This window comes from Paroedura picta, chromosome 12 (assembly GCF_049243985.1).
Source record: "Paroedura picta isolate Pp20150507F chromosome 12, Ppicta_v3.0, whole genome shotgun sequence".
Classification (NCBI taxonomy): domain Eukaryota; kingdom Metazoa; phylum Chordata; class Lepidosauria; order Squamata; family Gekkonidae; genus Paroedura; species Paroedura picta.
In genome coordinates, this window is record NC_135380.1 from 25699968 (window position 1) to 25717518 (window position 17551).

Sequence of the window (17551 nt, forward strand, 5' to 3'; positions counted from 1 at the left end):
TAAATCTGAACCCGCAGGGTGAGTCCCCCGACCGCCCATTGGGGTGGCAGCAAATAGGGAGTTGCGGCACCCCACGGCGCCCCCCCCCCCTATTAAGAAATTTTTAAAAGATACATTCAATCCGATCAGTAAAAAGACTCCCTGATAATATTCGCTGCCCGGGCTGCTGGTCCTTCCTGTGCGTGGCGCTGTATTGGCCCTCCCTGAGACCACGCGACCGACAGGCCACGCGTCTCCCGTGTCCACAAACAGATGGGAGCTCCGGCCATCGAATTCTCCGCGCACATCTGGATGCTCCCCCCCCCCCAAGTCTATAAACACGCCCATCTAATCGAGGAAGGGCTATTTTAACGTTCCGGTTGACGACTCCCCCCCCCCCCCTTCATCTTAAAAGGGTGCCAGAAAAGTTGCGGGAAAGAAGCGCGCGGTGGCGGGTGAAGGAAAGCTTTGTTCCTGCCGCCGTCCGAACTGGGAAAGTTCGCCTAGAGCTGTGCTGGGAGTAGCCCCCCTAGGCCAAAATCCCCGAATCACTGCAACTCGTGGGTAGGGGGGCGACTAGCTCTTTCCAGCCTAGGTCGTCCAAGCCGTGCTGGGCCGAAGCAGCAGAACAAAGTTCGAGTCCAGCCACCTCGCAGCCCACCGCGTTTTCTCCCGGGGCTAAGTTTCCGTGCGCACGCACTCTTCCTCGGACACAATGGCAGGGGAAGGCCGCCTTCCGGCCGGCGGACTCCTCGAGGCGCGGTCCCCGCACAGCCACGCCCTCGCCCTCGCCTTCTCCATCCACGTGGAGTTGCCCGGCAGCCGCCCTTCTTGGGCTGGCTCCTCCGGGGCCGGGGCTCACACACCCCTGCGGACGGGGCCAATGGGAGGCGGCGGGCCGGGCGCGTCACGCAGGCGCTGGCCCAGGAGGATGGAATCGCGGGCCCGGGCCAGCTACTTTGTCCCTGCCCCGCCGCGCCGAGGGGAAGACGGAAGAGCGCTCGTGGCGCGGCCGCTCCTGCCCCGCCGCATCCACCATGATCGCCTCTCACTTGCTGGCGTACTTCTTCGCCGAGCTGAGCCATGACCAAGTGCAGCGGGTGAGCCGGCGGGCCGGGGCGCCTGGGCGGGCCGGGTGGAGCCCGAGGCGAGGCTTTTGTGCCCGTCTGCCGGCGAGGTCTGCGCTCGGCCACTGGGGGCTCGCGTGTGTTTCCTGGCTCCCCGGGAGCAGAGGGGCGCGCCGATTTCTGGAGGCTGCGGGGATCGGGGAGGTCAGGGATGGGTGCTGTAGGGAGAGCCGGAAAGGGAACGCGCGTGTCTGTGCGCGCCTGTGGGCCGGTTCTTTCCCTTGTCTGGGACGCTGGAGTGGGAGCGCGGAGGAAGGGTGCTCCGATTGGAGTCCGGCGTGGTCTGTCGGTCTCTCTTCCGGCGAAGGCATTTGTGCAGGGGCGGGATTTCTTGGGGGGAGGGGGGAGAGCAGGGGGAGCATCTCTTCACCAGCGCGCGCTGCCTGTGATGTGGCCTGGGGTTTCCCCCTGTCTGCTTCCTCCTTTCTACGTTCTCAGTACTGGGTGGGTGGGTGCTTCCCTTCTTGGTAGAACTTCTCAGTTCTTATTGCGCTCTTCTGCCGGAGTTAATTTCGAGCTCTGATTGGGGGGAAGCGGCGCTTCCCTCCTCTCCCACCATCTGCATTTTGAGGATCCTCTTGCCTAGGGTGCCCTTTCCTAAAAACACGGGGGAGGGTTGTGATTGAATCCCTTCCCCCACGCCACCCCCCACATTTTGAAGCATTGACTTGCATTCGAGCTTCAAGGCCATGTAACATTGTTCCTGCTGAGGAATCTTGACCACCTTTTAAAAACTTGCTGGATTCTTAGAACTTTGCAAAAAAAACCAAAACCCTTCCTATATTGTGTGTGAGTACGCAGGGGTGTGTGTGAAAGTCTGAGGAACAAGAATTTCTCTCTGCGAAAAAATTAGGCAAGATTGTGTCACTTTGACACATATTGCAACATAAGCTTTTGTGGCATAAAACTCACATTGGCAGACTGCAGTGAACACTCATGAAACAGGCATTTATATATGAAGTTATGAAGGAGAGAGAATTGTGTACAGTTTATGCCAGTGTGACTCTGCTTGCTGTGAATTAAAGCGCTGGGGCTAATTGAAGTGTTGCAACGCCAGCCCGCCACATCGTGACTTGCAAGCATAGGTACTCAGCTCCGAAAGGGCCATAAAGAAGAGTGCATTTCAGTGTGCAGGATGCCTTTCTAGTCAATGTAAAGTTACTGCCATCAGCTGGCACAAACTTGATATTTCAGGCAAAGGTTACCCTGGTGTAGAGGGCTTGAGCTCTTTCTAGCCATAAAGCTCTCCTGTATGCAGGCGGGTGATTACATCATCCACTAGCATGTGGGTCTTAGTCCTTGTTTTAACTCAATAAAACTTGCAAGCCTAGGGAAGTGGAAAAGTGCTGGGGGCTGAGAAATGCCGGGCAAACTGTCAGATGGCAGCCGGGTAGGCTTTCTTGGTCATGGTGTGAACAGGAACATTTCTTGCTGGGCCTCATCTGCCCTGTTTCCCCCATGCTGTTGCTATCTTACCTTGCTTTATGGTAAAGGCTTCGTGTAGTTTGCACACCAAAGTAGACAGACAGGAAGCTGGCAGCTAGGTTGATGCAAACAGGGCAACTTCTGCTTTCTGTTTAGGCTTCTTTCCTTGATTGGGGGGGGGGGGTGATCTCTAAGCGTTTCTCTCTTGCGGACTCACACATAGGTGTTTCCCTCCTTCTTTCAAGGAAATGAAAATGTTCAGGGAAAGCTAAAACACCTGAAACAAGGTCAGATAGTGAAAGCAGTGCCAGGGCTTTGTTCCCGGCCTGTGACCTACTGCAAAACAATCATATCCCCCTTTTCCTTTCGTTCAGGTTTTGTTCCAGTTTAGTGGTCCTTAGGTGTAGATCTTCCAGAACTGGCAGAAGAACTGCTGAGGTGGCACAGGCTCTAATTATGACAAGGACTGAGATTGTTAGGTTGCATGGGCAAAGGTTTGCAGGGTTTATTGGGAAGGAAATGTCCCATTTTGAGAGGGGAAGGGGAGCTTGGTTTCTCTGGTGCACAAGGGGCTTTCTCAGGTTTATGGATGGTGACATGTAATTTGGGGCTTTGAGAGGGCAAAATATTATGCTATTTCCAGATCCCTTTTTTGGGTGTACAGCAGGGAGGTTGAGAGCCAGGATCCCGAAACAATCTGAATTATAGTGGTGGGAGGGGTCAGGTTTTAAATCTCTATGCAGAAAGGCCTGCATCACTGCCACCACCAGGAATCGAAATAAAGTCATCAAGAGATACAAGGAAGCAACTTGCATCTCTTTTCAGTCTCTTTGCTTGTTATTCATTTTATTTGAAAACTCCTCTTTTCCAGTGTAGTGTTTTGTTGTTGATTCTGCAAAATGCCAGAGTTAACCTCAGTTTTAATTTCTGCCCAGGCAGGAATTGAATGCTACATGTGCCAACACTGCATTCTTAGGGTCCGCTTCATAGGAACATACTTGGGTTCCTGTCCTTCAGCTGAAAAACAAACAAACAAAGCCCTTTGCTAAAACAGTTAATGCATTCTTGGCAAACCACATTCTCAGCTGTAGCCCCCTTGGGATAAAGGAAGATTGAACGTGTAAAAGCAACTGTCAATTTCTCTTAATCATGGCCTCATTTTTTTTTAGTTAACACTCTTTGTTTGTGACAGCAGCAGGAAATCAAGTCTCAGAGTCTTCCTACTGTAGAGTTTTTTTTCTCCATTTAAAGAGCACCACAGGATAGGGTAGGAACTGATTTTTTCTCTGTAGTGGCCCAGCGCAAGGGATCTTTTATTAAAGTCTTAAACCAGAAGCTCTGACATCGCTGAAAATGCTTGTTGAGGTGATTGCACTACTGCAGTTGGAACCATGGCTCAGGGACAGGACATCTGCTTTGCCTGTGAAAAGTCTGGCTTTAATCCCTCCCATCTCTGATTAAAAGGACTGGGTGTTTGGTGACGTGGGACCCTGGAGAGCCACTGCTAAGAGTGGACAACAATGACTGATTGACCAGCTGCCTGACTCAGGGAAAGGCATCTTCATGGGTTCACTATGATGTTTCAAACTTGTAAAGGCAATTGTCTGTTTCTCTCAATGAACAATTGTTGTCTCATTCTTGGGGCAGTCCAGACTGTGACTGCCATAGCTAACCTGCATGGGCTAGCAGTCTTTAATAATGAAAGAGCCAACCTGCATCAGCTATCAGAATGAGCCAGTATGAGAAAGGCTATTTATATAATTGAAAATATGCCACTTATTATTGGTATAATTGACATGCTGGGTAATGATCTGTAAAGTTTCTGTAAGCCAAACGCTGGTTGTTGTGAATTTTTTATTAAGAAGTGACACTCATGATGTGTCACGATACATAATAAATATGCACGGGTCCACCCTGTGTGCTCTGTGTGTTTTTTGTGCACTGACATTAACCTAGGCGCTTGGGCTGTTAGCATCTGCTTCTAAATTTCTTTTTTGGTAAAGCATCTTTAAGTAGACATTTAGTCTCATATTAACTCTATCCCAGCCTTTTCTTCACAAATTGGTTATTCAGCCATCCTGTCTAGTCCTCTAGTTAGTATATTTTATCTTACATATATTTTTAAAGAACCATATTTGTTTCCATTCTGAGTGCTGTTTGGCTCAAGAGTTGTGGGTTGCAGAGTGCTGAACTAGCAAGGCCCTAAATAGGGGAAGTTGTTCAAATGCATGTCAAGAGTGAGAGAATTCCTGGGAAGAGTTTCTAAACAAACAAGTGATCATGTGTGTTCACTCTGCTAGGAAACACATCTTTGACATGGAAACCTTATGTGCTGTTACTTAGAATCATAGAATAATAGGGTTGGAAGGGACCTCCTGAGTCATCTAGTCCAACCCCCCGCACAATGCAGGCCACTCACAAGCCTATTGCTCATCCACTGCAACCTGCCACCTCCTTGAACCTTCACAGAATCAGCCTCTCTGTCAGATGGCTATCCGACCTCTGTTTAAAAATTTCCAAAGATGGAGAACCCACCACCTCCCAAGGAAGCCTGTTCCACTGAGAAACCGCTCTAATTGTCAGGAACTTCTTTCTGATGTTTAGATGGAATTTCTTTTCTCATCTGACTTGGTCTCCAAACACCTCACCATCTTTGTTGCCCTCTGGACATTCTCCAGTTTGTTGGCATCCGTCTTCAACTATGGTGCCCAAAACTGAACACAGTACTCCAAGTGAGGCCAAACTAGAGCAGAGTAAAGCGGTACCATCACCTCTCGTAATCTGGACACGATACTCTGTTTGATACAGCCCCAAATCTCATTTGTCTTTTTAGCCAGCGAGTCACACTGCTGACTCATGTTCACTGCTGACTCATGTTCACTAAGACTCCTAGGTCCTTTTCACACATACTACTGCCAAGACAAGTCTCCCCCATCCTATACTGGTGTATATGGTTTTTTCCTACCTAAATGCAGAACTTTACATTTGTCCCGATTGAATTTCATTTTATTCAGTTAAGCCCGGTTCTCCTTGGTGTTATGCTAGCATGGGTGGAGGTGGGTGTGTTTCTAAAGCGACGAGGGAAATGCATTTTGAATGTTCCCAGAGTTGTACGTTTCAAGACTGAACCGTGTCTTTGAAATCAGGTTTGGAGCTTAAGTCTTGGCACACCGTGAGTAGCAAGACGGAAATAATATTAATTTCTTGCATTGTTCAGTATTCCTAGACCTTAAATGGTCAGTTTCTGTTCAGATGCCTTTAATTACAGTAGACTGTTGACATTCAGGGATGCTTTAGGTTGATCTTTCATTGAGCAGGGGGTTGGACTAGATGACCTCTATGGCCCCTTCCAACTCTATGATTCTGTGATTCATTCATGAGGGGATCTGTTTTTGTTAGCACTGTGAATGGGGAAATCTGCAAAGACTAAGTAGTAAGGGCAGTCACTTCCAACCAGGCTTGCCAGTAACCCCAGGTTTACTCCGGAGACTTGTAGGGGTTACTCCAGGTGAGGAAATTTAATTATATAAACTAGAATTGCCAACCTCCTGGTGGTACCTGGAAATCTCTCAAAGTTACAAGTGACCTCCAAACCTCACAGAGGAGAATTGCTTAAGGGCTTTGCATGGTGGGCTTTATGACAGCTGAGCTGAATGCTTCCTTGTTTTGCTCTGGTAAGGTGCTGTTCACGCAACAATAAAACTCACATCTTAATTAACAAGCATTTTATTTTATGAGTGGTGCCATGCACACTGTAAGCATGTGACTTTTGGAGGCATGGTAGGGAGATGTGGCTGGCTGGCATCACTTCCAACGTTACTTGAAGCCTGAGGAGTATTTCCACGATCAAAAGGTTGAAAAAGGCTGGGTAAAAGTCTGTAGCCTCCCAGTAGCAGAACAACCAAATTTCCCACAAAATTGAACAATGTAACCGTTATAATGATGGTGTGGTGGGAGAAAAACAGGTTGGAGGCCATATCATGGGATCAGAGTGGAAGGAGTGGGTTGCAAACAGTGAGAATCTACTGGACAGCCTGGGAACTGGTTGGCCATTGCTTGGTTTGGGCTAATTACTGTTTTGCTCTTGCTAGGGATTCACAGAGATGTTTGTGGGCTTACAGGATGAGGAGAAAGATGAGACTCTAAGACCACTTTCTGGAAATAAATGTACTTCTCAGTATGCCTCTTTTCTCTGAAGTGTATTGTGTGTACAACTAGATCCCATTTGGACCAACATTGTTTTGAATTTGGGAGATGTGCACAGGAAATATTTTGGTGAACCTGAGTGCTTGGACCTTTCCAGCTGTGCAGGAAATGGCTTGGTGAACCTGAGTGCTTAGATGTCAGGGGGAGCTGCCTGGATAGGGGGGAGGGGATAGTGTGTGATTTGGAGCATACATAACAGTCAGAACTGGGAGCCCAAAGAGGTTGGTCACCTTTTGAAACAGTGCTTGTTGATGGTGTGAGAGTGACCACCCCACTCAGTTGGGAGAGTCACAGTGCTTTTGCCTTCCTCCCTTTGTAATGGAAGGAATAATCTGTGTATATCACAGTGCTGTGAATATTCAGGGAACATAACTAAAAATGTAATGTAACCTGAAAGTATGCAAACTGGCTCTGTTGACTATACTTCCGTGGATCTTGTTCTGAAGTATGTGTTTGTGCCTACTGGGTAAAATACATACTGTGTTCTAAAAATGTCACATTTGGAAGGATGCTAATAGTTGTATCTCTTTGTTTTGAGCATTTTAGTTATTGTTGCCGTCATATTTGGAAAATTTCATGTGGCCATTAGCAATTTATGTGTTCTTCTTTAAAAATGCCAGGATTCTGATGGGAGTTGCAAGCCATACTCTTTAGAAGCCGCTTAGAAAGATAATGAGCCTCTTGTGGTGCAGAGTGGTAAGGCAGCTGTCTGAAAGCTTTGCCCATGAGGCTGGGAGTTCAATCCCAGCAGCCGGCTCAAGGTTGACTCAGCCTTCCATCCTTCCAAGGTCGGTAAAATGAGTACCCAGCTTGCTGGGGGGTAAACGGTAATGACTGGGGAAGGCACTGGCAAACCACCCCGTATTGAGTCTGCCATGAAAACGCTAGAGGGCGTCACCCCAAGGGTCAGACCTGACTCGGTGCTTGCACAGGGGATACCTTTACCTTTACCTTAGAAAGATCAATCATGGGATCCCTCTGGCCTGTATCTGCAAGGTCCTTCTAGAGAGCTGGGCATTCTGATTGCAGATGTTGAAAAACAGCAGCGTACCAAAGTTGTTTCAAAAGAGTGGGATGATCAGGTTGGGATTGGAGCTTCTTGTGTAACTGTGACCCTAGGATGCTGTTGCTGTCCAGTGTTTTATAAGCTGCTTGACCTTTCTTCCCTATTCTGTTGAACTATAAAATCCTGGGATTATTTAAGGATTTTTTTTCTTTCTTAATTTCTTACTTGCCAGTTCTCAACAAAAGGGGTGTCAGGATTTTCTATGGTCATGTGTGGATATGACTCACTGACCTTTATACTTGGAAGTCATATGATCTATATATCATGAGTCGATATAATCTAGGATGGAAATGTTAAAAAAACTTATGCTGAACTTTGCTCTGTGGCTGAGACTTTATAGCTGAGTTCCAGGTTGTAATAATCCCGATGCCAGCTGTGGGGCACAATAAGGAAAGAACATTTTGTAACAAAAAGGCAACCAAAATGGCTTTCCAGATCTACTTTTATTTTGTTTCCTGACTTTCTTTGTTGAGTCAGTGTGACCCTAACTTCTGAGGGATCCATTTTGGGTTAAGCAAATTCTTTACAATATTAAGATCATGTGATTTTGAGGTCATTACTTCAGGTTTCTTTTATCTCTGAAGATCAGTGAGAAAATGGCAGCAAAAATAATTTTTCTAAGCAGACTGTAAAATGGGGTTTCCATTCAAGCCATCTGGATCTCAAATATAATACTTGGGATCTCCCTGGCAGAACCTATAGAGGGTACAGAATCCTGGGAAATGATGCACTGTGATGCTTTGGGGCTGCAGATTCTGACGGGGAGATTAATTGGCTTTCTTACTGTATACAGAAAACCCATTATACAGCATATATACAAATGTACTTAATGGTATAAGATGAAGCTACAGGCTAACAAAGAGTGGGAGGAATTAGTCAAGCAGGAAATGGACTTGCCCTCTGTCCTGAAAGGACTCTGGAAGAGTATTTGGTGTAATTCTGGTTGAGGTCAGAAAGAGCTTAATTCTGTGTGATGCTCAGCTTCATCAGCTCTTTGATCAGTCCAGGAAAGTGCCAAGGACTTGTAGAGCACACTGCTGTTTGCCAAGTGCTACCCATGCACACTTACTGCATGTTGGCATGGCAATTTGTGGCCAGTGGATGGGTATGTGTCAGCTGGGTAGCTGGCAAATCTTGTGCAGGGTAGGTGAGCAATGTGGGAAGCTTTTGGGCTTATTTAAATAATGGCTCTTGAGAGAGTCTGTGAGATGTGCCCACTGCATGTTCATAGAGGCCAGAATTTTGAATGTGAAGTCCTTTCTTTTTAGGTGTGGCTGAAAGTGGGGAAATGACGGGTCAGTATAGGTAGCATTCTTATCAGGAGCTCTTATGGGGGTGGGGGTATGCAAAGCATCTTCTGCTGTGGCATTTCCCACTTCAGGAAAACAATATTTCCTATGAACGGATAGATGGTGCATTCTGTGAACTACCTTAGACCTCTGACGAAGAGTGCTTGCACTCGAAAGCTCACGCCCTGAATAAATCTTTGTTAGTCTTAAAGATGCTACTGGACTCTGATTTTGTGCCACTTCAGACCAACAAGGTTACCCATTTGAATCTACCTTAGACCTAGTAACTGTTTCAGAAGTGTCCTCTGATCACACCTATAAAAGAGGGGCGCTCAGGTGACTTGTTCTGTCAACACCCCCCCCCCATGCCTTTCTTGCAGGTCTCCTCATGATTCTTAACTCAGGATGTTTAGCAGCACATGTGCAATCAGCAGGGTTGGGCTAACAGTAGCAGAGCAAAGCCCCCCATTCCCCCCCCAGCCTCACAGACAGTTGCTGTGAAGGAAAAACTCTCTGGCTCCCTTTTCTAGATCCACAGAGCCAGCTAAGAGCCATGTGAACAAGTTGGCTTCTTGAGTGAAAGCTATCTTGTGACCCGGTTCCTTGAGTCAGCCTGATGGAAATGGCTGAATGATTAGCATGCGGCTGGCAGAGCTGTGTTTGACCGTAAGAGGCGTGTGAAATTTTCCCATTCTTTTTTTATTTGTCATGAAGGGAGGAGTACTACTAACAGGAAGTTAATGATATTCTCTCTTCCTCACACACACAATAGCCTCCCTTATTCAAATCGGCAGAGGGTTGTGAAAGAGAGCAGCACTGGCTCATATCTTGCGTTCACTTCTTTGTGCTTAACTGTAAATGAGGACTCTCCCCGTGTTCTCAGGCCCCAGATAGGGAGAGAAGCCAGGGTTTGTTCTGTTAAGTGCTTCCAGGCATGTTTGTATAGCCTTTTCAAATACTCAAAGGGCTCACTGGCTAAGGGAGATAGATTCAGGTGAGGGGCCGTGTTGGTCTGAAGCAGCAGAAGAAAGTTTCGAGGCCAGTGGCACCTTGAAGACCAACAAAGTTTTAATCCAGTTCTTAGCTTTTGTGTGCAAACACACTTCCTCAGAGATAACTGTGTTGGCCTTTAAGGTGCCCCAGGACTCAAACTTAGTTGGGTTAAGGAAGAATTTGTAGCACAGCCTGGAAAGGAACAGGAGGGACCCACAGTAGGCCTGGGCTGCTTAGTTAGCTGTGGGGAGAACGTCAAGGCGTCTCCTCACAGCTGCTTGTCTTTCATGAGCCGCAGAGTCAGCTGTGAGGTACAGATGCTAGAAGTGAGTCTGGAGTCCTTGCTTTAAGGAGATTTGGCATTTGGGCATTTGAACTTGCTGAAAGTGTAAAAAAAGGTTGGTTGGGCAGGCTGGACTTAGTTGGTTCTCCTGAAAGGCCTAGTGATTTTTGAAGGCTGCTGGGAAGTTTGTGGCACAGACAGGGAGGCTACAACTACGTGGGAAACACAGTGGAAAACTACTAACGCAATTGGGGAAAACTGTGTATGAAACAGGACAGTTTAAAATGAAATAAACACACTTGCTTTGCTGTCTTTTTCCTGATTTTATTTTGCTTGTAGTGACACACAAAATGCTTGTTTCTGCCAAACAGCTTTCATCAATATTTTACTGGTAACAAAAGGCTTATAGGTAACAATTCATAATATAATCTTATGGGAGGGCCCCAACAGGCCTAGCAGGGCACCATTAGGCCTTCATCCCACATCCTGCCTGCCCTTGGGCTCAGAAGACTGTTTATTTATATCCTGCCCTTCCCAATGAAGTCCTGAAGCAGTTGACATCAGTTTCCTCTCTTCTCCATTCTTATTCTCACAACAACCCTGTGAGGTGGGTCAGGCTGAGAATGTGTGGCTGGCCCAAGGTCACCCAGCAGGGTGGGGATTTGAACCTGACTCTCCCAGATCCTAGGCTTATATTTTACCCAGTGCTCCACACTGTATCCTGACTAAAAGCAAAGCCTCCCAAATTCCAGTTCCCTAAAACTCCCATATGTCTGGTCTGGATTGGGAAATTCCTGGAGATTTGGGAGAGGGGTGTCTCCGGGAAGGGAAGAACTCATCCAGGGGTATGATGGCATAGAGTCTGTCTTGAAAAGCTGCCATTTTGTCTAGCAAAACCAATCCTGGTGTGGTACAGAAATTGGCTGGAATTCCAAGAGAGCCCCAGGTCCCACCTTGAAGTTGAGGTTGGAATGTAGAGTTTTGTGTGCATTTGTACTTTGGCACACCCGAAATGGCACTCCTTTGCCCCCAGCAATCACTGCCTAACATTATGCTTAGGAGGGAAGAGCGGTTGGGTTCTTGGCAGCAGCACAAACTGACCTTGCAGATTTCCTTGTGGCTTCCTTTTTACGTACTTGGCATGTTTTTCTCTGACCCTATGTTTGTTGTCAAACTCTGACTCTGTTCATGCTCAGAAAGACAGTAATTTCCTTGCTAGTAGCTGGAGCGGGGAGACTAGAGTTGCCCAGATGAACCCACAACAAATATAGGTTTCCTGTTTTGTTGACAATAATATAGGTTCAGTTTGTCAAATAATTCTGGACTGGTGAGACTTCTTTTTCTTTCTTTCTTGGAACTTCACTTCCTGGAAAGAGTTGGTGTCTACAAAACCAGTTTTATTCTAAGGTTCAGACATGCTTGTACTGCATAGATTGGGCTCAGATAATCTACACCTGGCTCTGGCTCTTCCTACTTAATGCCATGGGAATCTGGTAGTTAAATTTTGATCCTGGTTCCTATCTATTTGCCGCTCATGCACATTTCCAAAACAAGAAGCCCATTTGAACATATTATGGGGATTATCCCTCTACTGCTAAGTGTTCCCATCCCCATTACCTTCAGTCCCTATTACCTTCAGTCTTCTTTTGCCATTTCTGCTGTAGGGATCCCAGGAGGCTGCATTTGCAGAATGAGCTATGTAAAATTCAACTTTGCAATTATTTTATTGCATACTGTTCAAAATACAGTCAGATGTCCAGGCAAACTGGAGGAGTAGAAGAAGAAGGAGGAGAGTTGGTTCTTATATGCCGCTTTCCCCTACCTGAAGGAGGCTCAAAGCGGCTTACAGCTGCCTTCCCTTTCCTCTCCCCACAACAGACACCCTGTGAGGTGGGTGAGGCTGAGAGAGCCCTGATATCACTGCTCGGTCAGAACAGTTTTATCAGTGCTCTCAGATCAGATCAGCCCAAGGTCAACCAGCTGGCTGCATGTGGGGGAGTGCAGAATTGAACCCAGCATGCAAGTTTAGAAGTCCGCACTCCTAACCACTACACCAAACTGGCTCTCAGTACTTATGCAAGCCATATTGGGGGTGGGGGAGGGAGGGGAAGAAGGATCAAATGAGCAGGCAGATATTGTTGAAACAGAGAAAAATTGGCCCTCCAAGAACTTTGAGCCCACTTAGCCAAAACAAGGAGGTTGGATAGTGAATTTTATTATTATTAAACTGATGTTTTAAACCACGTTGTTACCTGCTTTGAGCTATTCAGGAAGAGCGGGATACAGAAATAAAGTTTTATTTATTTATTATGTGATCAGGAAGCCAGAAAGGCATTGGTGGCTTTCATGATGCCGGTTCCCCAATGCTTTGCATTTGCTTCTCAGTTACCTAAGACTAGGTAATTACACTTTTGCTTTGGTAGGATGCAGAATCGCAAGTCTTTGGGTGCACCCAATTAGTGCACCCAGTTGCTATCCACGGTGAAATATGAGGAGATTGAAGGAGGGTGGTTCTGCTGCTTGCTTCACCATGCTGACAGCAGGGGCTCTGGGCTCCTCCTAGCTCGTTGTACCTCTAGCAAACTCTTTCTTAGGGCATTGATGCCTGTCCTCCAAGCAGTTGGTATGGTAGTATAGTCACCTGCAAGAATACTTGGTAGCCTTTTATAGCAGTGGTTCTCAATCTTCCTAATGCTGTGACCCTTTAATACAGTTCCTCATGTGGTGGTGACCCCCAACCATAAAATTATGCAAGTGTTCTTTCACAGAAATTAAACCGAAACTGACCAATGGTGTGAAGATCCATTGTTTGTGATCGTAGATAAATTGGTTATAAATTGTATATAAATTGGTGGGTGTCTTCAGGAGGAGTGGCAACAGTGGTGGCACCCCCCCCCACCCCGCAAAGCTGCTTGCCTTGCCGTGACCCTTGTGAAAGAGTTGTTCAACCCCAAAAGGGGTCCCGACCCCCAGGTTGAGAACCACTGCCCTAGAGGATGTAAAGGTATCCCCTGTGCAAGCACCGAGTCATGTCTGACCCTTGGGGTGACACCCTCTAGCGTTTTCATGGCAGACTCAATACGGGGTGGTTTGCCAGTGCCTTCCCCAGTCATGACCGTTTACCCCCCAGCAAGCTGGGTACTCATTTTACCGACCTCTGAAGGATGGAAGGCTGAGTCAACCTTGAGCCGGCTGCTGGGATTGAACTCCCAGCCTTATGGGCAAAGCTTTCAGACGGCTGCCTTACCACTCTGCGCCACAAGAGGCTCTATAGAGGATGTAGTTGGATGTGAATTCAAACCCCATTGTGCCATGGACTATGTGGGCCTGTCCAGGGCACCATCTCTTAGCCTCCATTTCCTCTTAGAGCACATATGAACCACAAGTCTGTTGTGCCCTTAAAATATTTTTTTTTAAATAATTTGTTAGGGTTTTAAAAAACTGTGCTTTATAAGATAAGTAGTTTCATTTCTTAAAAACAAGTCGATCATAACTGTATAATTTTGGGCATCTCTGTCTTTTAGATCTAATGACAGTATTTGCGCTGCATATCTTTCTCATATTCATCTCCTTTTTAAAGAATGGTAGTTCAAGAGTGCTTTTAGGATTGTTTTCTGTGTTGCTTTTCAAATAGGTATACTCAGAAATAAGACATACTCAGAATTAAGACAATGGCTTTTCTCCCAGGAAGGCAGCTTTGGAATTGCATCCTTGGTCTAGTTTTGCTGCCTGACATGCAGCCAGGTAGAAATGGGACAGGTAGCCTTGCTGACTGGTTCAAAGGACTCCTCTCAAAGAATGGTGATGAGTCATAACATTGAGATATTTCATGATATATAGAGTTACACAAGTCAGATTTCCAGCTTGCACAATGTTTTGCACAACCTCCTGAGGCAAACTTGCAACAGTTCCAGAGACTTTACCACAATTCCTAGATCCTGGTTTCTTAGCAGACTATTTTTGTTTTAACTCACCTGGTGACAACTGAAGGAATCGTCAGCCCAAGGGCATCCTAACAACAGCTCACCTTTATATTGATAAACATAAAATGACAGTCTGATATGACCATGGAAATTTTCCATTGCACCCAAGTGCTTTTTATTTTTTTTTAAGTTCAGGAAAAATGGTCCGACTTTCTGTTTCATCTCAATCTCTTCCTCAGCCATCTGGAATCACACATATAGACTTACCGTACTTGCCGGCGTATAAGACGACTGGGCGTATAAGACGACCCCCCAACATTTCCACTCAAAATATAGAGCTTGTTACATTACATTACAGTACTATGGGCCACTATGGGCAGCTATGTCTATCCCAACTGAAGTGCACCCGGCGTATAGGACGATCCCCCCCCCCCCAATTGGAGGCATGTTTTTCAGGGGGGAAAGTAGTCTTATACGCCAGCAAATACTGTATTTTAAATTTAGTAGCTGAACTGCAACTACAGTGTTAGCACTCCAATTGGTGTAAGAAGCTCCAGGAGCTGCCCAGGTTTGCCAGCCTATGTGCAATCCCACCAAGGCTCCAAGTATAGAGAGATATCCAAGTTGTTCCTCACTCATCTGCAGCCATAGACAAAAGCTGTGTTGAAAGGTGCTGCTCCTATGCTGGACAGTGCAAGTGTTCAGGCATTGAAGGACAAGACCAAGAAAATTCTCTTCCCCAGCACCCAAATCAAACAGCCCAGAATGCCCCATTTGCTTATCCCTCTCTTGTTGAATGCTTCACTATAAGCACTAAAATCCCATGGAGGGCTAAGTTCATTTCAGAGGTTAAAGCAGCTGCCTCTTATTCCCTCTTCAGGTTGACAAATACCTCTATCACATGCGACTTTCCGATGAAACTCTTCAGGATGTCTCAGCACGGTTCCGCAAAGAGATGGAGAAGGGCCTTGGGGTCGACACCAACCCAACAGCCTCTGTGAAAATGTTACCAACATTTGTGAGGTCCACCCCTGATGGAACAGGTAAAGGGTTGAAATAAGAGCTGCGCACAGGAGTACCAAAGATCTGGAATGAATAGAATGATAAACTGGGCACAGATATGCAGGATGGTTTTTTTCTTCCTGTCTGAGTTAAAACCTTTCTGCTTTATTCTTCATGGCCAGCTTCTAGAGGGCTTTTGGCTTTGAATTTCTACTCTACAAAATAAGGGATTGTGCTTTGTACCTTCTCTCTCTCCCTCTGTCTAATTCCAGGAAAGGTTCTGGCAGCTGCTCACAAATGCCCCATCCCTTTGACCCCTTCACAGCTGTAAGCAAGCTGCAGGGGAGCTGGGTTCAGGCCAGCCATCTTACGAACAGCACAGCAATTCCAATTGGCAAAGGCCCTTAGTATAGGTGGCTGTTCCAAGTGGAGGATCAGCCACCTGGCAGACCTTGTCAGCGAGTAACTTAAGATGTGACTTTTTGTGAGTCTGCATGGTTGATGCATGCATGTACTCCTGATTGGCAGGCAAAATCCATTCATAGAAGTGCAGACAAACCCAGTTAAGGGTCATTTAAGAAGAGCAAATGAGAGCTGTGTGGCACAGGCTGTGCTAAGACAGCATCTGGGGCAGGAAGGGGTTTGGCTATGGATTCTTTGAGACCTTGCAGGCTGTAGATACTAGTGGGTAGTCAGGCCCAGTAAGCATCTGGATCCCTGCCGTAAGTAAGTATTCCACCAGCCTGAGGAACTTTTCTGAACTAGAACAGAGAAGTTTTGCCTTTCACACAGCAATCAACGTATGCCTCTCGTCAGCACTCTTGCTATTTTGACTTTCAGCTTAGGGTGTTGCATCATCTCACTCCCAAGTTAAAAATTCTTGAGGAGGTCCCATGAGTCATTTGTCTTCTCTGCAAGACAGCTGTGGGTAATTTTCCCCCAGAGCTCTGACGTATTCTTGTTTGAATGCTCTGCAACTAAATGATCTATAGGACAGTTGACATTGGTCACCAAGCTGTGATGGAGCAGCAGTTCCCCCATGAATGCTGGGAACCAGTTTCTGTCCCTTGTATTGATAGATGGGGGCAAAGGTTTCCGAAAACAAGGAATAAACTAGCCGAAGTGACACTTTTAAGTATCTTAACTGTGCATTTAAAGGTATAGTCCAGGAGGAAGTTGTTCTTTGCCATTTCTAAAAGTATGTTGTATGGCGTAATTTTCTTTCCCCCTGCCCCCCTTTTGATTGCAGAAGAAGGAGATTTCTTGGCCTTGGACCTTGGTGGCACAAATTTCCGAGTGTTAAGAGTCAAGGTTTCTGATAATGGCAGCAAGAAGGTGGAAATGGAGAACCAAATATATGCTATTCCAGAGGACCTCATGAGAAGCAGCGGAACACAGGTACTGGTTCTCCTCACGTCCTGTGACAAGGCTAAGCATCTGGACCGAACTAATTGTGATGCTGGAGGTTCTGTGTTAGGAGGCCCTGTGTTAGGTTCTGTGTTAGGAGGCCCATAGAACATAGAGGAAAGACTCTGATAAGCCAGATATAGCCCACAACTCTCAGTCATTTGTTCTTGTACTAAACATGTTAGAATATACAAGGCTTGGCTAGTTGTGTGTCGATAGCATTAAGGGATTCAGCAGGCAATACACTTGAAATCTGTTTTCCTTTGCTGAGCGTGATGGTTTCTGTATTCCTCCTACTGTCATTTATATATTTTGGGGGTTCTATCTGTCAGAATTCCAGGAACCAGTAGCAGAAAGGGTATAAATGGCTGATCCAGGAAGTGGCTGGGACCTTCTGTCATGGGAATGTTTTCCTCTTTATTGCCTGTTCTTCCTTCTGCTCAACAGTCTCACAGCTGATGTCATTCTTTCTCATCTGTAGTTAACTCTTCGCTTAATGTTCCTTCTCTTTGCTCTTCTCAAGTGTTGGTGTAACCATTTGTTTAGCAGAATTGCTCTCTGTTGTTTTCCCCCTTAGTCTTAATTATTAGGCCTCTTGTTTCTCCTTTTAATTCTTTGGCTTTTCATTTTCATGGGTTATACATTTGATCGTGACCTTTGTTTCTTTTCTTTGTCTCTCATTTGTGTGTCTATAGATGATTCATTCTTTATTCTGTTCTTGATTTTCTGGCAGAACAAAGTTTGAGTCCAGCGGGACCTCTTAGCCAAGTGTTTTCCGGGGTATAAGCATTTATGTGCATGCACACTTTTCAGGTGTTCCGCAAGGTTTGGTCTTCTTTTGTTTCTTTATG

General features: G+C 46.2%; 1 protein-coding gene across 1 annotated transcript in view; it reads left to right on the top strand.

Moving 5' to 3' along the window:
• The first annotated feature begins 818 nt into the window (after window positions 1-818).
• LOC143821450 (hexokinase-2) overlaps window positions 819-17551 on the top strand; it is a 42194-nt gene continuing 25461 nt past the window's right edge. Inside the window, exons 1-3 of the mRNA XM_077305405.1 lie at window positions 819-1079; window positions 15172-15334; window positions 16543-16691. Coding sequence (XP_077161520.1) covers window positions 1017-1079; window positions 15172-15334; window positions 16543-16691 — 375 coding nt within the window. The 5' untranslated portion in view covers window positions 819-1016. The remainder of the gene's footprint in view (window positions 1080-15171; window positions 15335-16542; window positions 16692-17551) is intronic.